Source organism: Musca domestica, unplaced genomic scaffold, assembly GCF_030504385.1.
Source record: "Musca domestica strain aabys unplaced genomic scaffold, Musca_domestica.polishedcontigs.V.1.1 13, whole genome shotgun sequence".
In the NCBI taxonomy this organism is placed as follows: Eukaryota; Metazoa; Arthropoda; class Insecta; order Diptera; family Muscidae; genus Musca; species Musca domestica.
Genome location: NW_026712172.1, coordinates 1,946,327 through 1,967,516, shown reverse-complemented (window position 1 = coordinate 1,967,516; position 21,190 = coordinate 1,946,327). Strand labels below are relative to the sequence as shown.

General features: G+C 37.2%; 1 protein-coding gene across 2 annotated transcripts; it reads left to right on the top strand.

The window, feature by feature from the left end:
* Positions 1-10,677: 10,677 nt before the first annotated feature.
* LOC131800792 (uncharacterized) lies at positions 10,678-20,853 on the top strand. 2 transcript variants are annotated; one of them, XM_059118491.1, is made up of 3 exons: positions 10,678-11,804; positions 12,015-12,094; positions 18,985-20,853. In XM_059118491.1, the coding sequence occupies exon 3, from the start codon at positions 18,989-18,991 to the stop codon at positions 20,081-20,083; it is 1,095 nt and encodes a 364-aa protein (XP_058974474.1). In that variant the 5' UTR covers positions 10,678-11,804; positions 12,015-12,094; positions 18,985-18,988; the 3' UTR covers positions 20,084-20,853. The 2 variants fall into 2 exon arrangements, with proteins under 2 accessions (XP_058974474.1, XP_058974473.1); XM_059118490.1 differs by having other exon boundaries at positions 10,678-12,094.
* The last annotated feature ends 337 nt before the right edge of the window (positions 20,854-21,190 follow it).

Below are 21,190 nucleotides of genomic sequence, written 5' to 3'. Positions count from 1 at the left end.
AGTTCGTAATGGATACTTCATCTAAAGACAAAAAATGAGCCATGTAGGTCCACGTCTTCATATAGCCCCCATATAACAGTACGCCCCGATATTCGGTATTTTAATGATTTTAGCGACATTATTTACAGGGATTGTTTCAAATTTCGCATGTGAAGTTCGTAATGGATACTTCAGCCCATGCCAGAAAATTGTCTGTGCAGGTCCACGTCTTCGTATAGCCCCCATATAACGGTACCCCCCATATTCGGTATTTTGACGATTTTAGCTACATTATAAACAGATTTTTCTTCAAGTTTCGCATTTAAATATTGTAATAATTTATGACAAAAGTTGCCTATGCAGGCCCACGTCGTCGTATAAGCATTCGGTATTTTTAAGATGTTAACTGAATTTTTAACGTTTTTTTTTTTGGAAATTGCCAAATTTGTACCAACTGGTGGAGGGTATTAAAAGTTCGGCCCGGCCGAACTTACAGTTTTTTAACTTGTTTTTTTTTTTTTTTTTGTGCTTTGAATATGAAGGAAATAAGTTGATTATTTTATCTAGCTGATGTTATTCAAATACCAAATTTGAAACGATTTCGGTAAACAATGTCGCTAAAATCATCAAAAAACCGAATATCGGGGGGTACCGTTATATGGGGGCTACAGGAAGACGTGGACCTGCACAGATAATTTTCTGTCTTAGCCTGTAGCATCCATTACAAACTTCAAATGCCAAATTTGAAATAATTCCGGTGAATAATGTCGCTAAAATCATCAAAATACCGAATATCGGGAGGTACCGTTATATGGGGGCTATATGATAACTTGGACCTACATGGCCCATTTACGAACTTAACCTTCCTACTGGGAAAAAATACATGTGTGCAAAATTTTAGCCTTCTATCTCAATTTGTTCGAAAGATAGCGTGATTACAACAGACAGACAGACAGACGGACAGACACACAGACAGACAGACGGACATGGCTAAATCGTCTTAGAATTTTACGCTGATCAAGAATATATATACTTTGTTGGGTCTGACATGAATATTTCGAGGAGTTACAAACGGAATGACAAAATTAATATACCCTCCATAGTATGGTGGAGGGTATAAAAACAAATGTCCTTCCACATAGTTGCGTTGGGCTTCGTTAAGTTTATTCAACATTAATTAAACAAAAAGAAAAAAGGTAAAGTTAAAAACAAATGTCCTTCCACATAGTTGCGTTGGGCTTCGTTAAGTTTATTCAACATGAATGCGATCGGAAACTCTTCTCCCTCCGCATCTTTCTGGGCCAATACTCCTCCTATCCCCGTCCTACTTGTGTTCTTCAATAAAGAACGGCTGTGATAACTCTGGACTATGTAAGACGGAAGTGATACTCAGAAGGACTTTTAAACTTTCCAAGAAATTCTGAACTTCCTCAGACCAAAGAAATTTGCGTTAAATGCGCGTTAAATCCGCCAGAGGCGTGGCAATTAAAGCATAGTCTCATATGAACTTACGATACCATCCAATCATCCCAAGAAATCTGCCAACCTGCTTTTCAGATCGCGGACTTGGAAACTCGGAAAACGCTGAAACTCTTCTAATAGCCCCACTGCCTATCAAATGTCCTATGTATCGAACCTCTGAAACACAAAAACTGCCCTCTTCGACATTTATAAAAAGGCCGGACTCTCTAATCTTCCGCGCAACCAACCTCACCTCATTGCTATGAGGCAAATGGAACGCATCACCCATAGTTACGGAATTCAGCTTGCGACTGTCACGGCAGATTGTTTTTTTTTTTTTTGGTGCTTTGAATATGAAGGAAATAAGTTGATTATTTTATCTAGCTGATGTTATTGGAGTTCGAAAAGATGGATGCTAGGGCAAAATTATCTGAAACATAATCGGGCTAAATAAATACTGAGGTAAGCAAGTGAAAAGGCTAAAAATCAACTCCAAAACAGTAATTGGTATCTCAATTCCCTCAACATTTTTAGAAGTCTCAGGGCATTCATAGATTTTCTGCCCTTAGCTATCAGCCGTGTTGCATGAAGAGACAAGCTTTTTATAGGGACAACCTGAATCTATATAGGATTTAGCAGATTTTGACCCTATACAGCTCAAGGATCTTTTCACCAAATAGGGTAAACTCAGCGTATGGCCTGACATCTGACGGTTTGTCCAAAACAGAGGATATGCTTGTCTTCTTAGAATTGTTAACTTTTTTCCAAAAATTTGCACATTCGTTTTGCTGACCTATAGGCAGCTCTTTTACCACCAAAATTCTCCTTTGGCTTCCCTATACTTCTTTCACCGAACGTTAAAAGGTTTAAGAGTTCTGTTTATATTAGTTCGGATCACCGCATCCATAAAAAAAGACATTTTGTTCGGAAAGGCAGTCCTGGTATATATGCCCCGTTTAATAGTAGTTCCAACAACAAGGAGATATGCGGAAATCTGTTCTTCAACATCACCCTGAAAATATGTCAAAATTGTATCATCTATCTCGTCTAATTCAGCCATCCTTCCAGTACACATATTTGGCTTTGTTGCCAATACTCCGTGTTTTCATCTCATACCTGCAGGCAGAATTCTCGTTTTCTGCATATATTTTTCTTTCCTGAAGTGAGTTAATACGTAGATTCAATATTTCATGTTGAATTTCAGACTGCAAAGTTCTTCTCAATACCTCTACCAACATGCTCTCGGAAAACGGTTCTTTTAATTGATCTGTCGAATCAACTGTTGTCTCATAAAAATCATAGAAACTTTTCCGTCGATTTCGCTTTTTATATCTGATAAATTCTCATATGTCGTCCTAGAATCACTATATTGTTGGCGTAAGGCTCTGCATAGTTCTTGCCAGGAACTACTGCTACTGACCGATGGATGGTAAGGCCAGCATCAATCGGCAGCTTTGTCCTCAACTAAGAACTGGTATTGCGGCATAGAATATCGAAATCTCGAAATATCTGCAAAGTAAGAGTTTTTACGCTGTAGATGAAATTTTCGATTGATAAGCAGTTTACAGGTCCGTTAAATAGTATCCAACACCTTGTCTGGTCTCGATGTGAGACCCAACGAAGTAATGTAGGATGCTGAAACAGAAGAGCCCGTACGACTACTGTTGAGCTGGGAATCTCACGAAATGTCCTTTCTCCAACCACTTGTAACGTCGCATTTGTCCGGGAGAGGTCTGTTTGGATTGGGCCACTGCAGAAGGAGATACATGACGGCAATTTAAGTCAAGACAAAATAATCTTGGACCAATCTAGCAATCTGATAACTGAGGCTTGTGAGAAGACTGCTGCGTAGCGACTTTGGATGAAACCATTCCCTGATGATGGTTGAGTGACGGAAGGAACTGACTGAGATAGTTGCCTATCTGGAATCCTATTTGTTGTGACGTTCTGAGATTTAGATTGAGATCTAGTAGTAGCACCAGATGTATAGGAGGTTGACTAAGAAGACATACGTTGCAAATTGGGCAGATAAGACGCCTCTTCACACATTCTGAGAGACACGATTTGTGGAAAGTGTGACCACAATTTGTTCGTACAAAATGCGATTTAGATTGGATTATCACAACTCTCTCTCTCACTAGCCTGCTCCGATGCTAAAACATTTACACGTGCTTCTTGAGACATTATGCATTAAGAGAAGCAACAGGCAATAATTATAGCAAATCCTTCCCAAAGCGTTGTTCTGAGTACCAAAATATGATCCAATACAACCTGAAAGCGAAATATACCTATCTATCGGTTAAACGGAGTAGTGTTTGTGATTGATACAAATTTATGAATATATAAAATCAGATATGGAATCTATTGGATAGTAAAACGTGACTAGATGAAGACACACACTGTATATACAAAAAAAGAACTTATAAATAAGAAGTAGTATTGCTCCGAAAACAAAAAAGAAATAAATGAAGCAATTTCTATCACTTGAAAAGATAATAAATCATGTAGTTGAAAATAACTTAACAATAATATGTTGTGTGCAGGAAGCCAGGAGGAATATATATTTTTTAGATTTTGGACTAAAGTTTCTTATATTTGAAAAATGTATTGATGTGGACTTCGGAATACCAAAAAACTCTATTGGTCCTATATCGATTGAGAACTGTATAAGAGATAGTAAGTCTATTGATAGAAAAAAAAGAAATAAAGAGGGCACAGGATTCACTGCTTGGTATAAATATAGCCACTCTATAAATCCAAACGAATGACAAAGGTTATAGTATTGCAGTAAATATGTAATCCAGATAATAAATTCCAAACATTACTTATTCGATTACCTAGGAGTTCAGATGAAACCCTTGTTATCACTGAAAGTTTAAGAACTAAGGGTCAAAATCTTCAAATACCACCAGAATGTCTCGAAAAGAGTTAAGTATAAAAGATGAAAAAGAAAACTTTTTGGGGTAGAAAGTAATATAGGAGCCGAACAAAAGAAGACATCAATGCAGAAAAGTTAATGTTCGGGCCCACGTTGGCGCTATTTAAATTTTACTGCATCATACAACGTTTTTATGAATGGTTGATAGAGTTGTGGAACAGTGTGACACCTGCACGCATTGCTACCGGGCTTGTGGCTCATCGGTGGGAGGGTTCATTTGTCATCAACGTTCCTTGTACCATTGGGCTACAGGAAAGTTCTTGTGTTTTGCGTGCGAGAATAGGATAATTTTATTCGACCATAAACTTTTTTAAGATGTATTAGTAAAAGTGCAATTAAAATATATACAGCGTGTTAAATTGTATAACAGATGAAATAGCAAAAATAGGGAACAAGGAGGGAAAGTTTCAAAGGGAAAGTTCGAAAGAAAATAGAAATAGTTTAGAATGTCAAAAAAAACCTATGCAACACATTTGTTGCTTACTTTGGCATCACAAACATGGACATAACCTGAAACAAAAGTGCTGGTATGACCCAAAATAATTCAAGCAGCCTTCGTAATGAGATAATCAGATTATATTTAAATTTTATTCACAATTCATAGTAATTATAATAAAGAAGATAGACGTAGATACTGATCTTGCAGACACTTTATTATCCCAGAGGGACATAATCTAATCTAGAAGTTAATATTGAAACTTAAGAAATAATTTGGAACCAAAAATATTTCGACATCGTGCTTCTATAATGAATAATAAAACAACATTAAGAGGAAGTAAATAGATTTAAATCATGTTAAAAAATTCAAAATATCAGCAATTTAAGTTAAGCTGCATAAATACGAACAATTAATTCCTTGTGGTTACTACTAATAATCAAATGTGCAAACAAATGAGTTGAACAAGAATTGTTTCCGTGTTTTTTCTCTTCTCCTTTTGGTTTCTAATCACTTGAAACTTATCTAATCTCTTGAAACTAATTTAATTTCAGCAAACCATACCAAACAAAGTGTGCATCAGCATTAGGTTGCCACGTTTTAATAATTTTTTAAAGGTATGAGACTGAGAGTAGAACTAAATCAAAAGAGATTTATGTGATTTTTTCTCCGATTTTTTGCTCAAAAGCCAAATGATTAGCAACGTTATTGTTTCGCTTAAAAAAATCCAAATATGGCGGCTTATGTATTGAACTCTCGTATTAAAACAAAGAAAAACAAAAAAATAAATAAATCAGTAACTCACTCAATTATCACATTTCCACGGCGAACGTACTTTCGCAGAGGCAATAATGGTGACAGCGCTACTGAATGCACTACTTACACGGCAATTCAGAAAAAATAATGAGCCACTATAATGGAATTCAACTTGCAGCCTCCGAGTTCTATAAGTCCGCTCACATCGTTCTAATTTTTGGTCCAGATGTATACCCGAAGGTTATAAAATCGCAAACGCATTCGAGTCTTGAGTTCCCCGGGGCTAAACTTACTAATTTTGGTTGAGTGGCATCCTGTCCTTGCCCGATGTGGAGTTGCCTGAGATGATCGGCTCGTTTTATATATTAATTATTTAGATTGTAAATATTTTGCTATATCCGATAGGCTATTTATGTGTGAACTTTCTCTTGGCGGAATCGAGGCAGTGGTTCAAAACAAAATGCAACCAGATGCACCCTATATTGCAGCAGTTGAAACATTGTGGTCTAAAGTGAAAAACATATCCTCTAACTTGTATAAGCATCATTAAGTCCCGGCATCGGTCGGTTACAACATGCTGTCCGAATGTTGCTCTGCGGTATTTTGGCCCAATCTCGGCGAAGCGCTTGCTTGAGGTGATCGACACTTTTTTAGTGCCAACCTGGCTTTCCAAATTCTCTAGACACAACAGTAGAACGGAATGGCATCCGGAGATTTTGGTGGCCATTGAGCGCTGGAAATGAAGCGAGGTACCATTCTTGTGTGACGCTTGCTGAGTGCAATGGTGCTGAGTTATGTTGGAATGTACAAGGTGCGGTCAAAATGTTTGGGTGTACAAGGCTTTAATGCACCCTCCAGAATATTCATTCTGATGTCACGGTCGATTAATACGAGCGGAGAGCGACCATCGGCTGTTATGGCGGCCCACACCATCACCATGGCCGGCGCTTGAGTTCTGGTGGCCAACCGGTGGCAAGTAAACACGATCATTTTGTTTATTTACAAACCGCTGGACAACGAATGTTTTCTCATTGGAAAAAAAAAAACTAATTCGGCAGTTCACCACTTTCGGCCAAGCGAAACAATTCTTATGCTCTTTTGAGTCTATTTTCTTTCTGTTGTTGTTATTCAGGATCGATGAAAATTAATTTATTGACTGACTTTGTCGGTCAGCAGAGTAGTGCAACAGCAACGACGAAAAATCAATAAAGCAAGACAGAAGTGAAGCAAAAGCCAAGATCGAAGTGTCTTCTAAGTGAACTTCTAATTGAACTGTTTTGGTTGCAAAGTAGACGAAGACACATACATAACTTTTTGTGATACGACACGCTCTACCCGTAATCGATTTCATATCAATAGACCCTGCGAAATCAACACTTGTAGTATGAAATATTTGAGTAACTACAGCTATTTTCTGAGGAAGAGCTCCAGTAATTTGAGTACACGACCGGTTTCTAAAGGATACAGGTCTTACAAAAAACAATATTTGGCAAAATTATGTTAAAGTCGACTATTACCGACTGTAGGGTGCACGAAAAAGTAAATGGTAAAAATGCAATATAATCCAAAAGAGTCAAATTTAATTTATAAATAAATATTTATAAATAATTTCCACAAATATGAATAAATGAGCGAATTTTAGTGTTTAAATTAATTCACTAATGACGTCTGTAGAGTGCTTTAAGCGAAAAATATAACGGTCAATCGAAATTGAATAACGGCTAGATGTTATATTCAACAATAAAATCACAATAATTTTCAAGTAAAATTTATTAAAATAAATATCACTTTTTGGCAATTTAGACTACAACACACACCGCAATTTAGACTACCGCACAAAACGAAATAAAACACAAGCAGCGTCGGCAGAGCGATCATCGTATATAAGTAGTTAACTACCTCACTGCAAAACAACCAACGACGACGACCTAACAGTGATAGGTGCAGAGAGAAATAAATTGCTGGTAGATTTGAATGTTATTAAACCAAAGCTAGAAAAGAATATTTGGATATTTTTAATGTTGCGATTAAACGAAAAATAAACCAACGAAACCAATCCAACTATGACAGTCAATAATATTAAGAAATTGTAGGTATTTAAAATTGCATCCAAAAAAGGGCACGATGTAGAACAGTAGCGTTGTTATTGTTTTTTTTCTCACTATTGGCTGACGATGAAGACGACGAATAAAGAAGTGTATGCAAACCTCTTGGGAGAAATAATAAGCAAGCACTATATAATCTATCACGGGCACACAAATAAAAGCAATGATAAGCGAATAATAAGCAATTATTAACGAATCAAAGTAGAATATTTTTATGATTAATTTAAAAAAAAATTTGCAAATGTATTAAAATAAATGACACCAGTAAGATAATTATTTATTTTAACATGCATATTTTGCAAAATCAAGATCAAATCAAGTCGTGACCAGTACCGACGACCGCAGCATTGGAAAGTGCCTCTCTGCATCCGAACTTAGCGAATATGACCTTTAGGAGAAAGTGCAGAAGAGAGCGTAAGCTCTCCCCCACAATCCGAACTAGGCGAATGTGACTCCTAAAAGAAAGGCAGTGAAGATTCCCCCATTGATATTATACACCCCGAGCCCATTTTTCAATATTTGCCGAATGGAATATTGCAATATGTTCAGCTGACGAGCCATTTTTGGGCCACTGCGACGCGGGTTTCGATCTTCCGTCCACTTCCTTGACGTCGGGATACGCTACCGGTATCACGGTAACGAGCGATGGTACCAAACACAAAAGATTTATTCACATTTAAATGCTGGGATACTCTAACGATAGCTACTTGTGGTTTTCCAGCCAAATATAAAGAAATCACACTATCACTCTTAACTTTTTTCTGGGAAATTCTAACCAAAATGCTTTTTTACGATTGTAAACAATGTAATGAGCTGTCACTGAAATATTTTTAAAAACTGTCGCACGAGCGGCTTGGAGATGACAACAGTCTGAAGTTGGTTGCAATTTTTTCATCTCACCCTGTATTATCCCAGAGGGACATAATCTAATCTGCTAACCACGCTATGCTGTGGTAGACGTGTGTAATATTCCTCGTAATTGAAAAATGAAAAAGACATTCCTTTAATTGAATGAGTGGATTAACTTTGTCAAATTTATTTAAAACTGAGCATTTATTAACTCCGTTATCCGTTATACAAATTGTGACATACACGTTTTTTAAAATTATTTGCAAATTAAAAAAAATCACATTGTGATTGTGAGACTTTTGTATTGACTCAGTCCGAAGACGCCATTAAAATAAACAACATTTGGCCGTCGATCATTCCATGGTTTCTTATATTGTTTGTGGCATTGATCATCAAAGCCGCTAGTAAAAAGCTAATTGACGCGTTCAAAATTGTGGTTAATAAGCGTGTTTTGAAGTCATAATTTACTTATGCCGTCGTCATTTTTTTGAGGTCTGACTTTGAATTTATTTAGCTGATCAAAAATATAAACAATACGAAATTTTGCTACAACTTGATATTTAAAACAGCTATGGGCAGCCTCGGACGAAAATGTATAAACAAACCAACACGAACTCGCAATGAGAATAAGAATTAGTCGTCGATAAGACACCGACGAATAAAGACGTGTGTGGCTGCACGCATTGCTACCGTTGATGCCCTTAGCGAAACAATAGTTTCATTATTATTTTATTTCAGCTTAACTACATGCCAGAATGCTACAATCATATTTTATGGTTAAAAATGCTATTGATAATATTCAATGCATTTTATGTGGCAAAATAAAAAATATGACGTATTGAGACGTCATTTTAACAATTTTTTATAAATATTAATATTTTTATTAAGTGTTCCCTGCTTCCAAAGCCTTAAATCTCCATTTTTTATTTAACTACTTTTGTGTCGATTATTTTTAAATTAATCAGTGAATTGTTTTTTTTTTTAATTTAATTTAATTTAATTTTTTTTATTTATGTTTTTAGTTGAATTAAAATTAAATTTAAATATTTGTATTTATACAAAACGTTTCCTCCTATAATATGCTAGTACACTGTAATAATAATAATATCATTATGCATTAATTGGCGCCAACAACTCATGAAATTTCTTTGAGTGGACGTTCACTCTCTCGCACTAATACACATTCATTTTTTGTTTTGAGCATCCCTGAGCCAGTGTTGCCAACATTTTGAGAGATAAAAGCGTAATTAAAAACCAGAAAAGCGTAAATGGCGTAAAAGCGTTCATCAAAAAAGCGTAAAAAGCGCTAAATATTTTTTCCTAACCAAAATTGTCAAAAAACACTTTTTTAACTAAATACTGTTTTATTCAAAAATTTAGATCGTATTTGCAAACTTCTGCCAAATGATTCACGGCCAGAAATAACGAATGTACAGCAACATAAAGGGAATGTCTTCCTTGAGCCTTTTGCATCTCACTTGCTTCTTTTGGATTAAACGATATTTCCGTCTGTTTTACATTCACTCCGCCAAAAGGTTGCAATCGTTTGGTGTGCTTCTTGGTACGGGAGTGTCTTACCAAAACGTTATACCTCACCAGAATTTCTGTCCTGCAGTACACCTAAGTCTGTTTTTACACGGTCTTTTTGTACACGGTTTTGATATAATATTGAATATTTTTAATTTATTTACACGATTTTATTCCATTTAGCACGATTTGAAATTTTATGTACTTAAATTTTTTTGTCAAATTTAATTTTTGCGAAGTATGTTCATATCACAAAAAAGTATTTATGAAAGAAAAAAGTCTGAAACCATCGATAGTTTGCGAACACTAGCTTAAAGATTTAAGTGAATTCCCCTTTAGCGCGTACAAACAATTTTTACTGGTCAAAGCAAATGTGAATAGCACTATGTGCATACAATAAAATTTACTGGTCAGAGCAATTGAAACGTGTTAATATTTTGTGAACTGTTAATGCAATAAGACGTGTTTGGTAAAGAAAAAAAAAAAAACTTCTTGTTTTTCACTAATTTTGATATGTTTTAGAGATTAGGAACAAATCACCCATTTTTGTATAAGATCAATGTCTTTTTTACACGGTTTTTTGTTTTACACGGCTTCTTCTGGAACCAATCTACCGTGTAAAAACAGACTTAGGTGTATAGGCAAGCATCTTTTGTCGTACCCTTTGAAGGGCGCAGCAATTTAATAAATATAGGGTCTTTCTCCCAAGCCGTTCTATATTTTGTAAAAATCAAAATAAACATTTACGTTTATTATGTTAACTTGCACAACAAATCAGCCATGTATGAACTTTTTTCTCGTTCATTTTACTTTTCCTTCAATTGGTTTATAATACACAAAATTCTTCGTTTTATTAAAAACGAGTTACGTGTAAACCAAAGAACCTCAATGGCAGGAGTGAAAGACACGTAAAGAATTTGCAGTAAAGAACTTGCGATAAGTAGATCCCATAATATCAGAATATTCGAATGTATAAACATTGCCACATTTTAAAATCTAAAACCCGCTAAAAGCACCAACAGAAAAGATGAAAAGCGTACGTACAGTGCTTTTTTTTCGTTTCGCGCTATGCCCACTATTTTGGCGTTTTGGGGTGTCTAAAAAGCACCATAAATAGCGCGAAAAGCACTAAGTTGGCATCGCTGCCCTGAGCTATGGGCATCCTCGAATGAAAAAGTATAAACAAACCAACAAGAACTCGCAATGGGAATAAAAATCAGTTGTCGATGAGACACCGACGAATGAAGACGCGTGTGGCTCTACGCATTGCTATCTTTGATGCACTTAGCGAAACAATCGTTTCATTTACATTTTTTCATTTCAGCTTAACTACATGCCAGAATGCTACAATCATATTTTATGATTAAAAATGCTTTTGACAATATTCAATGCATTTTATGTGGTAAAACGTTTATGCATAAAAGTTATGACGTATTGAGACGTCATTTTAACAATTTTCGAACAGTGAATTGTTTATTTACATTTAATTAAATATTTTGTTTAAGTAAGAATGTTTATGAAATATAGTTTATTAAACAAAGGTCAGATTTGTGACCAAAATTATCCTTAAAATCTGCATACTCCTTAATGTTACATCCTTGTTACATTTGTGTTGCAGATTTTAACGATAGTTAATTCGTTAAGTTGTTTGACGTTTTCCCCACCTCTCATCATCACTGTTTTTCTTCCGTTTTGGGATCTCGAAACGCAAACTACGCTTTTTTGTAAGCTGCGCATATTGTTGCAAAAACAGGTAAAATTGTTACCAAATTTATATATTTTATATTTATTAAACCAAACTATTTGACTCTTGGTCAAATATAATTCAAATTCTAAAATTAAAGTGTTTTATTTTGGTTTTCTTTTATTTACATTGGCGTAAACATTGGTCTCTTCGAGCCGCGTATTGAGTCGGTGTTGTTGGAGCCACTTCTAATTGGTTTGTTTGCTCTTTTTTAAACAGCAAAACAAAACATCCCCCCTACAGTCCTTTCATCATCAATCCACTTTCTTACTCATACATTTGATCTCATCAAAGACCAGGTACGTAAAGTGTGAGAATAATTAAAAAGTAAAAAGAAAAGCGAGAGTGAAAATAACAATAGTGTCGTTGATTTTGTGTGGCCGTCTTACAACGCGTCGCGCACCCCCTCCCGTACGATCGGTGCTTTACCCCCGACATACATTGTAATTACAAGTGAAAAAGAAAATAAAAAAAAAATATATAATAATAACCAAACATAACCAAAAGGGACTAACTTCCATTTATATTATTTGGAAAAAATCGCATTTAATCCCTTTAAAAGAGTGACAACAGTGCATAATTATAAATCAATTTTGCAATAAAAAATTAATTCATATATTTGTGCAAAAATATTTGGGTTTTTGCATTAAGTAATTGTGCCGAAATTGATTTAAAATACCCTCCTATTAATTTGCATAAAAATCCCTTTACGTTTGTTTGGTTATTAGCAAGTGACAACGGCTTACATCTATTTATTTGTAACGACAACAATAAACCAACATACGTACATACACGTACGCTCATCTAGTTGAGACGATCAGCCGTTCTGTTGTGTGGTCGGTCTGTTGGTCGTTTGTGCGGTCGATCTGTCGCTTGCCTGCTTGGTGGTTGATGACCACTCACATATTGGTGTGTGTGTGTTATTTTCTTTTTCGCATGAGTTGTGATTACCCTGTGGGAAATTTTGTTAAGTACACGTAACAAAAATAAAATAATTATATTGAAATATTTTATAGTAAATATTTTTGAACTTGATTCGGGGAAATTGTTTAAATATTTTTTGGAAATTAAAAATTCGTTTGCACGCTACAATCGGTCGATTCGACTTTTAATTAATAAAGTGATTTTTAGACCGTTTTGTAATAAAAAAAAAACAATTTTAATTGAAATTTTCGAAATTTTTAAAATTTGATTAATTGGCTATTGTGGAATTTCGTCCACAGTCGCCCTACAGTCGGTAGTAGCGACCACATAGAGATATTTTAGCAAAATTAAATTATAAAATTTCGATATTTTCGTTGGAAAATAATAATTTTAGCTAAAATTTTTAAATATTTTAACATTTTCGTTAGAAATTTTTTAAGTTTTAATTTTAAAAGATATATTTGAACGTGAAAATATATATGTTTGAAGCTTAAATATATATTTTTATATTTTTGAAAATTTATATTCACATATATATATACATATATTTGATTTTTGAATCAACCGTTTTTATTTTTTGTTTTTTTTTTTCGCTTTTTCTGTGGTTTTCGATTGTTTTTAAAATTTTTTTGATAAACTTCGTTTAAGTTCTGCTGAATTTTTGAAAGCGTGTGTGTTTAGATACGTATTGAGATACTCTAAATCGCTTACTGTCGACTCTATACTGAGTTGTATTAAAGTTTGAGTATTTTTCTTTGAATTTTTGGTCCGTATTGTCGATTTTAATTCCGCTGAATTTTAATTCGAGTGATTGTAGCAAGCTTTTATAATTCAAAATGCCAATCACTCCATTAGATCTCTTCATTAGAGCTTCTGATGCTCTAGTTAAATTCGAGGCTCATTATAATGCGCTAAATTCTGAAGAGATTGATCGATACGACTTAGAGGTTCGTAGTGAGGAAATTCAGAAACTTTGGGCACAGGCACATGATATGTTTGGTAAGTGCTTAGATTATTTAATGTCTTCCGTTGACGCCAAGAAAGAAGATATTGATTCGGTGGATAGTAAGTATGAGGTTTCTTATCAGACTTACTTAAGATGTTTGTCCGCAATTAGACGAAAGCTAGGGCAGCTAAAAAGAAGTCGTGAAGCTTCTGTAAATTCAACTTTAGATGGTTCGGTTGTTTCTCTTGGGCAACAATCTGTTTCAACTCCACTAGAATCTAGAGTTAATATCAGTTCGTCTACCCAAGCTTCGCACGAAGTTGGAATTCAGGTGGATTCAGTGGCGCCCTCCGTTAAAAGTTTTGATTTTGGTCCCATACAAAGTGATAGCGTTCATAATCTTGCGCTTCCGCCATGTGATACGGATGTTTTTGAGGGTGATTTTCATTCTTGGCCAACATTTAGAGATTTATTTACGGCCGTTTATATTAATAATGCGAGATTGAGCGATATTGAGCGGTTATGTCATTTGGTTCGGAAGACTAGTGGAGAAGCTCGAGAGATCGTTTCTAAATTTCCATTAACTAATCGTAGTTTTGTTCTCGCATGGAAATCTTTGAAAGAAACCTACGACAATCCCCGTGTTATTGTACACAATCAATTGAAAATTCTTTTCTCTCTTCCGGTGATTGATATTGAAACCAGTTCAAATCTTAAATCCTTGCAGCGTGGCATAAATGGGTGTTTGTCGGCTATGTCCATTTATGATATTTCGACGGATAATTGGGATCCGATAATAGTATTCTTGTGTTTACAAAGGCTTCCTAAAATCACACAAACGTTATGGGAACAAAGTGTGAAAAATAAATCTTCACTATCGTTGTGGAAAGACTTAGATGGGTTTTTGTCCGAACGCATTCAGACCTTAATGTGTCTGCACGACATGAGGAGTAATGATCCAACCAAGCGCACGACCAAAAAAGTACAGTCTCATTTTACCAATACAGATTCTTCTGCGCCTTCTCAACCCACGAGTGAATCAAATTCTAGAAAATCAGGATGTGTACTTTGTCCAAATAAAAACCATCGGTTGTTCGAATGTTCTCGATTTAGAAGTCTGTCAGCTTCTGATCGGTATAAGTTAGTAAAACGTCATTATTTGTGTGTGAATTGCCTTCGAAAAGGACACGAAGTAAAAAAGTGTGATAGTAATCGTCATTGTTCGAAATGTAATCAACCTCATCATACTTTATTACATCGTATTGATGCCAATTCTAATAATTCCGCTCCCGTGAACTCAATTGCATCAAATAGTTCGTCCGTCCATCCTCCTTTGCCAATAGAACAAAGTCTACCATCTACATCAGCTGGGTGTGTACCTCGTCAGGCTTTTCACTTAGCTCAAAACAAATCGGTGTTGTTAGGAACAGCAATGGTTACAATTGTCCTCCATGGCTTTTCTTATTCTGCAAGGGCGCTTATAGATCCAGCATCTGAGTCCTCTTTCTTATCTGAGCGGCTTCAGAAGCGTTTGAAACTCCCCGTGCATTCCACTAATGCTTCTATTTCCGGTGTTAATGGCACTGTTTCGGCCACTTCTCACAAATTATGTACGTTAAAAATAGGAAGTCCGATTAATAGTCGTGTTATTTTGGAAACTACGGCATTGGTTTTACCATCCATTTCGGGAAATATACCCTCATTTAATGTAAGTTCAGATTTAAGAGCTCAAATACCTGATCTGCAATTGGCAGATTTTAATTTATTTGATTCTAGACCCGTAGATCTTCTGTTAGGTGCCGATCTATATCCGAATATTTTGTTAGATGGTTGTCGGCCTATCCTTTCTGGTAGATTGTTGGCTCAATATTCGATATTTGGTTGGTTAATTACTGGGCCCGTTCCAACGACCGAAGTTCGAACATTTGCGACTACAATCGACGTGGTAGAAGAAGACAGTCTTAATAAAACTCTTTTACGGTTTTGGGAGCTAGAGGAACCTCCTAAACGAAAAATGATGTCTCCTTCTGATAGGTTTTGCGAAGACAACTATTTAAAAACCACACGTAGAATGTCGGACGGGAGATATATAGTGACACTTCCAATCAAACCAGACATAGATTGTAATGAGTACTTAGGTAACTCGCGCGAAATAGTTTTGAAGCAATATCTTCGTAGTGAGTCGTCTTTATTGAGAAAATCGGACGTTAAGGTTGTTTATGACAAAGTCTTGAAAGAATATTTAGATCTTGGCCACATGAGGTTAGTATCACCTAATTCGCTAAATGATACTTTATACTGTTATTTGCCTCACCACCCTGTCATAAATCCGGACAAACAGACGACTAAACTTCGGGTTGTTTTTAATGCGTCTTTCAAAACTTCTAGCGGAAAAAGTCTAAACGACTTGCTCTATGTGGGCCCCACCTTGCAACTTGATTTAGTTTTGCTGATTCTGCGGTGGCGTATTTTTAAATTCGTTTTTAACTCGGATATTACTCAGATGTATAGACAGATTCGCGTCGATCCAAAACATACTCCCCTTCAGAGAATTATTTTCCGTGATTCCCCCTCGAAACCGGTACAAGACTATGAATTACAAACGGTGACTTTCGGTGTAAATTGTGCACCATATTTGGCTATTCGAACGCTATTGCAACTTGCGAAAGACACTGAGACCGAGTTTCCCATCGCCGCACACATTTTGCGCAAATGTATGTATGTAGATGACGTGCTAGCAGGATCACATGACTTGGAGACGGCTGTTACTGCTAGGGATCAGTTAATATCAGCGTTGTCTACGGCAAAGTTCGAACTTCGGAAGTGGACATCGAATAACAGATCGATTTTAGAAGGTATACCTTCTGATCAACTGCTAGATCATAAAATATTGTCCTTTGTAGAATCTAGTAGCTCTAAGCCATTAGGAATAAGGTGGAATGCACATTTGGACACATTTTACTTTGAGGTTGCCCCTATCGCGAAGAAGGCTACCTACACCAAACGGGAAGTTCTTTCCGCCATTGCAAAATTATTTGATCCTGTGGGCTGGTTAGGACCTGTACTCGTCGTTGCTAAAATGGTCATGCAAAAGGTGTGGTTGGATAACATTGGTTGGGATGACACCCTTTTACCAGCCACATATGCCGATTGGCGGCAGTTTGTGAATTCCTACACAGATGTTAATTCGGTTTTGGTTCCAAGATGGGTTCAGTATACTCCCAATTGTTCAGCTGAACTCCATGTTTTTTCAGATGCCTCGGAAAAAAGCATACGCGGGGGTAATTTATATTCGTATTGAGTCTCCTAGTGGAAGTATTTTTGTCCATTTACTCTCGTGTAAAACTAGGGTGGCCCCCATAAAATCAATTTCTCTACCTCGTTTGGAACTATGCGGGGCGGTTTTGGCTTCCGAGCTTTTAAAAACTATAGTTAGTGAAATTGATATAGAGTTTCGTCAAGTTTATTGTTGGACGGACTCAACTATAGTTCTTTCTTGGCTACGAAAAACCCCTTCGACTTGGACTACGTTTGTGGCTATTCGCGTCTGTCGAATCCAAGAAAACGTTGGTAATCACAATTGGTACCACGTGAAATCTGAGGATAATCCTGCAGATTTGGGAAGTCGTGGCTCTTCTCCTTTAGATCTCGCCAATTCCTCTCTATGGTGGCATGGACCAAGTTGGTTAAGGGAACACAAATCTAAGTGGTTAATTCGTGATCTATCGGTTCTGGAAACGGACACTGAGAGGCGTTCTGTAAAAAGTCATGCCTCATTTCTTGCGAGCTCTGAAGACTTGCTGGTTAGGTTCTCTTGTTTGGGCAGAGCTCTTCGGGTCATCTCCTATATCTTTCGATTCTTTCATCGCACTCACCCAAGACATAGAAACAATTTTGTTTACACTGGCGATATAGCATCCCCAACTGAAATCGACTTCGTCCGTAGTAGATTGATAATTTTGGCTCAACAGATGTATTATGCGGACGAATATAGGGATTTATCACAAAGTCGTCCTCTTGATAGAAAGAGTTCTTTGGCTCCGTTAAACCCCTTTTTGGATGAGAGTGGCATAATTCGTATGAATGGAAGATTAGTTAACTCTCCTACCCTTGCGTACACGGAAAGACATCCTACCATATTGCCCTATCATTGTAGGTTCGTGAAACTTTTGGTGGAATTTGTCCACAAGATTTCTGTTCACGGTGGAAACCAGTTGATGTTGAGGATACTTAGAATTGAATATTGGGTTCCTCGACTAAAAAGTCTAATTCGTTTGGTTATTAATCGGTGCCGAACTTGCATTTTACAGAAAAAGCGTTCGATAAATCAGGTAATGGCTGCGCTTCCACCTGAAAGGACTGTTATTGACAGGCCTTTTTCTACAACTGGTGTAGATTTCGCTGGGCCATTTGAGGTCAAAGCATTTACGGGTCGAGCCTGCAAAATTACAAAAGGCTACGTATGTGTTTTTGTATGTTTTTCGACGAAAGCAATACATCTGGAGGCAGTGTCAGATCTCTCGACTGCAAATTTTTTGGCAGCATTTCATAGGTTTGTTGCTCGACGTGGTTGTCCTCGGTCCGTATTCTCGGACAACGGTACAAATTTTGTTGGGGCTTCCAGAGAATTAGAGCGGAATTTTAGGGCATTTCTCCGAGATTGCTCAGGAACCATTTCTTCCAATTATGCAATTCATGGCCTATCGTGGCAATTTATTCCAGCTGGGGCCCCACATATGGGTGGGCTTTGGGAAGCTGGAGTAAAAAGTTTTAAGTTGCACTTTCGAAAGCAGGTCCGTAATCTTCGGTATACTTTTGAAGAGTTGGCTACAGTTTTGGCCAGAATTGAGGCTTGTTTGAACTCTCGACCGCTTTGTCCCATGTCAGATAGTTCAACTGACGTCGTTGCTTTGACACCTGGACATTTCTTAATCGGTGCTCCATTACTTGCTCCCCCAGAGCCATCGATAGCTGAACAACCTTTATCTATAGTAAACAGGTTTCGAAAAGTTCAGGCTTTAGTTCATCAATTTTGTTTAAGATGGAAAGAGGAGTATCTTAAAAGTTTGCACATGCGGTATAAATGGAAATTTCCGCAACGTGATATTCAAAAAGATGATATCGTCGTGATTAGACACGAAACGCTTCCTCCCACATCGTAGAAATTAGGGAGAATTGAAAACGTATATCCCGGTCCGGACGGTCATACTCGCGTCGCCGATGTTCGCATAGAGAATAGCGTTGTAAGACGGCCTATTACTAAATTGGTCGTGTTGACCGAATAACTTTCGATATTGTTAACCTCGTTTTTCTCCTCAGTATCATGGAAAAATTATCTTTCTTTGCTGATGATGGACTTAAGGACTACGACGAGCTGCTAGAGGAGATTGATAGAGCGACCGCTTCGCCTGTTCCCAGTTCTGCCGCCACCATCAAATTGCCGCCTATTGTACATGAGGCTATGGACCTGGTGGAAAATGAGGCGGTTCCCAATCCTCCGGCACTGGCACCCCCGACCGACAAACCGATGGAGTCTTCTACCCTGACTTTGTCAAGACCGGCTGTTTCGGAGTCGACAACATTTGGTTGCAATTTGTGCAACGGGACACATCCCCTTCGCTTTTGCGAAAAGTTTTTGGGCATGCCGATTGAAAAGCGGCACAGGGCAGTAGTAATGTACCACTACTGCATACGATGTCTGGCACGGTCCCACCTGGCAAAAGACTGTCCCAGTCGAAAAAGCTGTCGTCTTTGCAACGACAAACATCATACGCTGTTACATGATGGTCCGCTAAGCCTTCCTCATAGGCCAAATTCCCGTCCTGCTCGTAAGCATCGTCCGTATCAGAAGCCCAGGGTCCGTCCGAATAATCGTTCCGATACCCGTCCGTCTGCTGATACAGGTCCGTCCAACTACTCCAATTTCACTCCCTTAGAGGGGCTGCCACTTGTTGGTGTGGTCTCGCTCTCCCCAAGCCTTGTAGTACACTTAGCAGGTCCTAAGTCGTCTATTCCCGTCCGTGGACTGATAGATCAGTGTGCCAGACAAAGTCAAATATGCACATCATTGGTACACAGTCTTCGGCTGCCCTGCTTTACCGTTGACAGTATACGCTATTGCCGTTTCACTGTTCGTTCGACTCACGATTCAGCACAGTCAGTGGTAGTGATGGCGCGAGTCTGCGATTTGTCACATGTCTCGACTCCTCCAGAAACGGTGCCGGAGAGGATTAAAGAGTCGTACCTTGGTCTACCACTTGCGGATCCGCAATTTTTCAAAGTGGGACGGGTGGCGCTGATATTGGGTCCGGAATTGTATTCCAAAATAATGACCAGTCGGGTTCATTTGTTTGTCGGATTGCCAATGGCCCAGTATTCGATCTTTGGCTGGGTTCTCTCCGGGGTGTGCAGCAACTAACCAGGATCCTTATGATCCTTCGCGGGGTCCCTAATGGCCCGAGGTCCCGAGCGGCCTCAAATGTTTCTAGGGTCCCTAATGGCCCGGGGTTGCTAGTGACTCCGAATGTTTGAAGGGTCCCTAATGGCCCGGGGTCTCTTTTGGCCCCGAATGTTTTACGGGTCCCTAATGGCCCGGGGTCTCTTATGATCCCGAATGTTTTATAGGTCCCTAATGGCCTGGAGTCCCTAGCAACCCCAAATGTCCTGTTAAAAAAAAAAAAAAATAAAATATATGTATACACATTGTAAATTTACATATTAATATAATGAATTTAAAATTGTTAAAATGAATTTATTATGATTTTCTGTTTCAACATCCTGACGATGTTGAAAGGTGGGCGCCAAATGTTTAAGTAAGAATGTTTATGAAATATAGTTTATTAAACAAAGGTCAGATTTGTGACCAAAATTATCCTTAAAATCTGCATACTCCTTAATGTTACATCCTTGTTACATTTGTGTTGCAGATTTTAACGATAGTTAATTCGTTAAGTTGTTTGACGTTTTCCCCACCTCTCATCATCACTGTTTTTCTTCCGTTTTGGGATCTCGAAACGCAAACTACGCTTTTTTGTAAGCTGCGCATATTGTTGCAAAAACAGGTAAAATTGTTACCAAATTTATATATTTTATATTTAATAAACCAAACTATTTGACTCTTGGTCAAATATAATTCAAATTCTAAAATTAAAGTGTTTTATTTTGGTTTTCTTTTATTTACATTGGCGTAAACATATTTTATTTATGTTTTTAGTTGAATTGAAATTAAATTTATATATTTGTATTTATACAAAACAAAACATTTCCCCCTATATTATGCTAGTACACTTTAATAATAGTAATATCATTATGCATTAGTTGGCGCTCATGACTCAACTCATGAGTGCTAACTGAAATTTCTTTGAGTGGACGTTCACTCTCTCGCACCAATACGCATTCATTTTTAGTTTTGAGCATCCCTGATTTAAAACATAAAAATGAGTTATCCTTGTGGAGTCTGTGACTTGGAAACAGAAAAAACGAAATGTGTACTATGCAGAGAATGTAGTGTCTGGTATCATGCTGA

Bases quoted from the DNA above. Each gene is read 5' to 3' on its own strand.
- LOC131800792 (XM_059118491.1), top strand. From the start codon at position 18,989: ATGGAAAAATTATCTTTCTTTGCTGATGATGGACTTAAGGACTACGAC.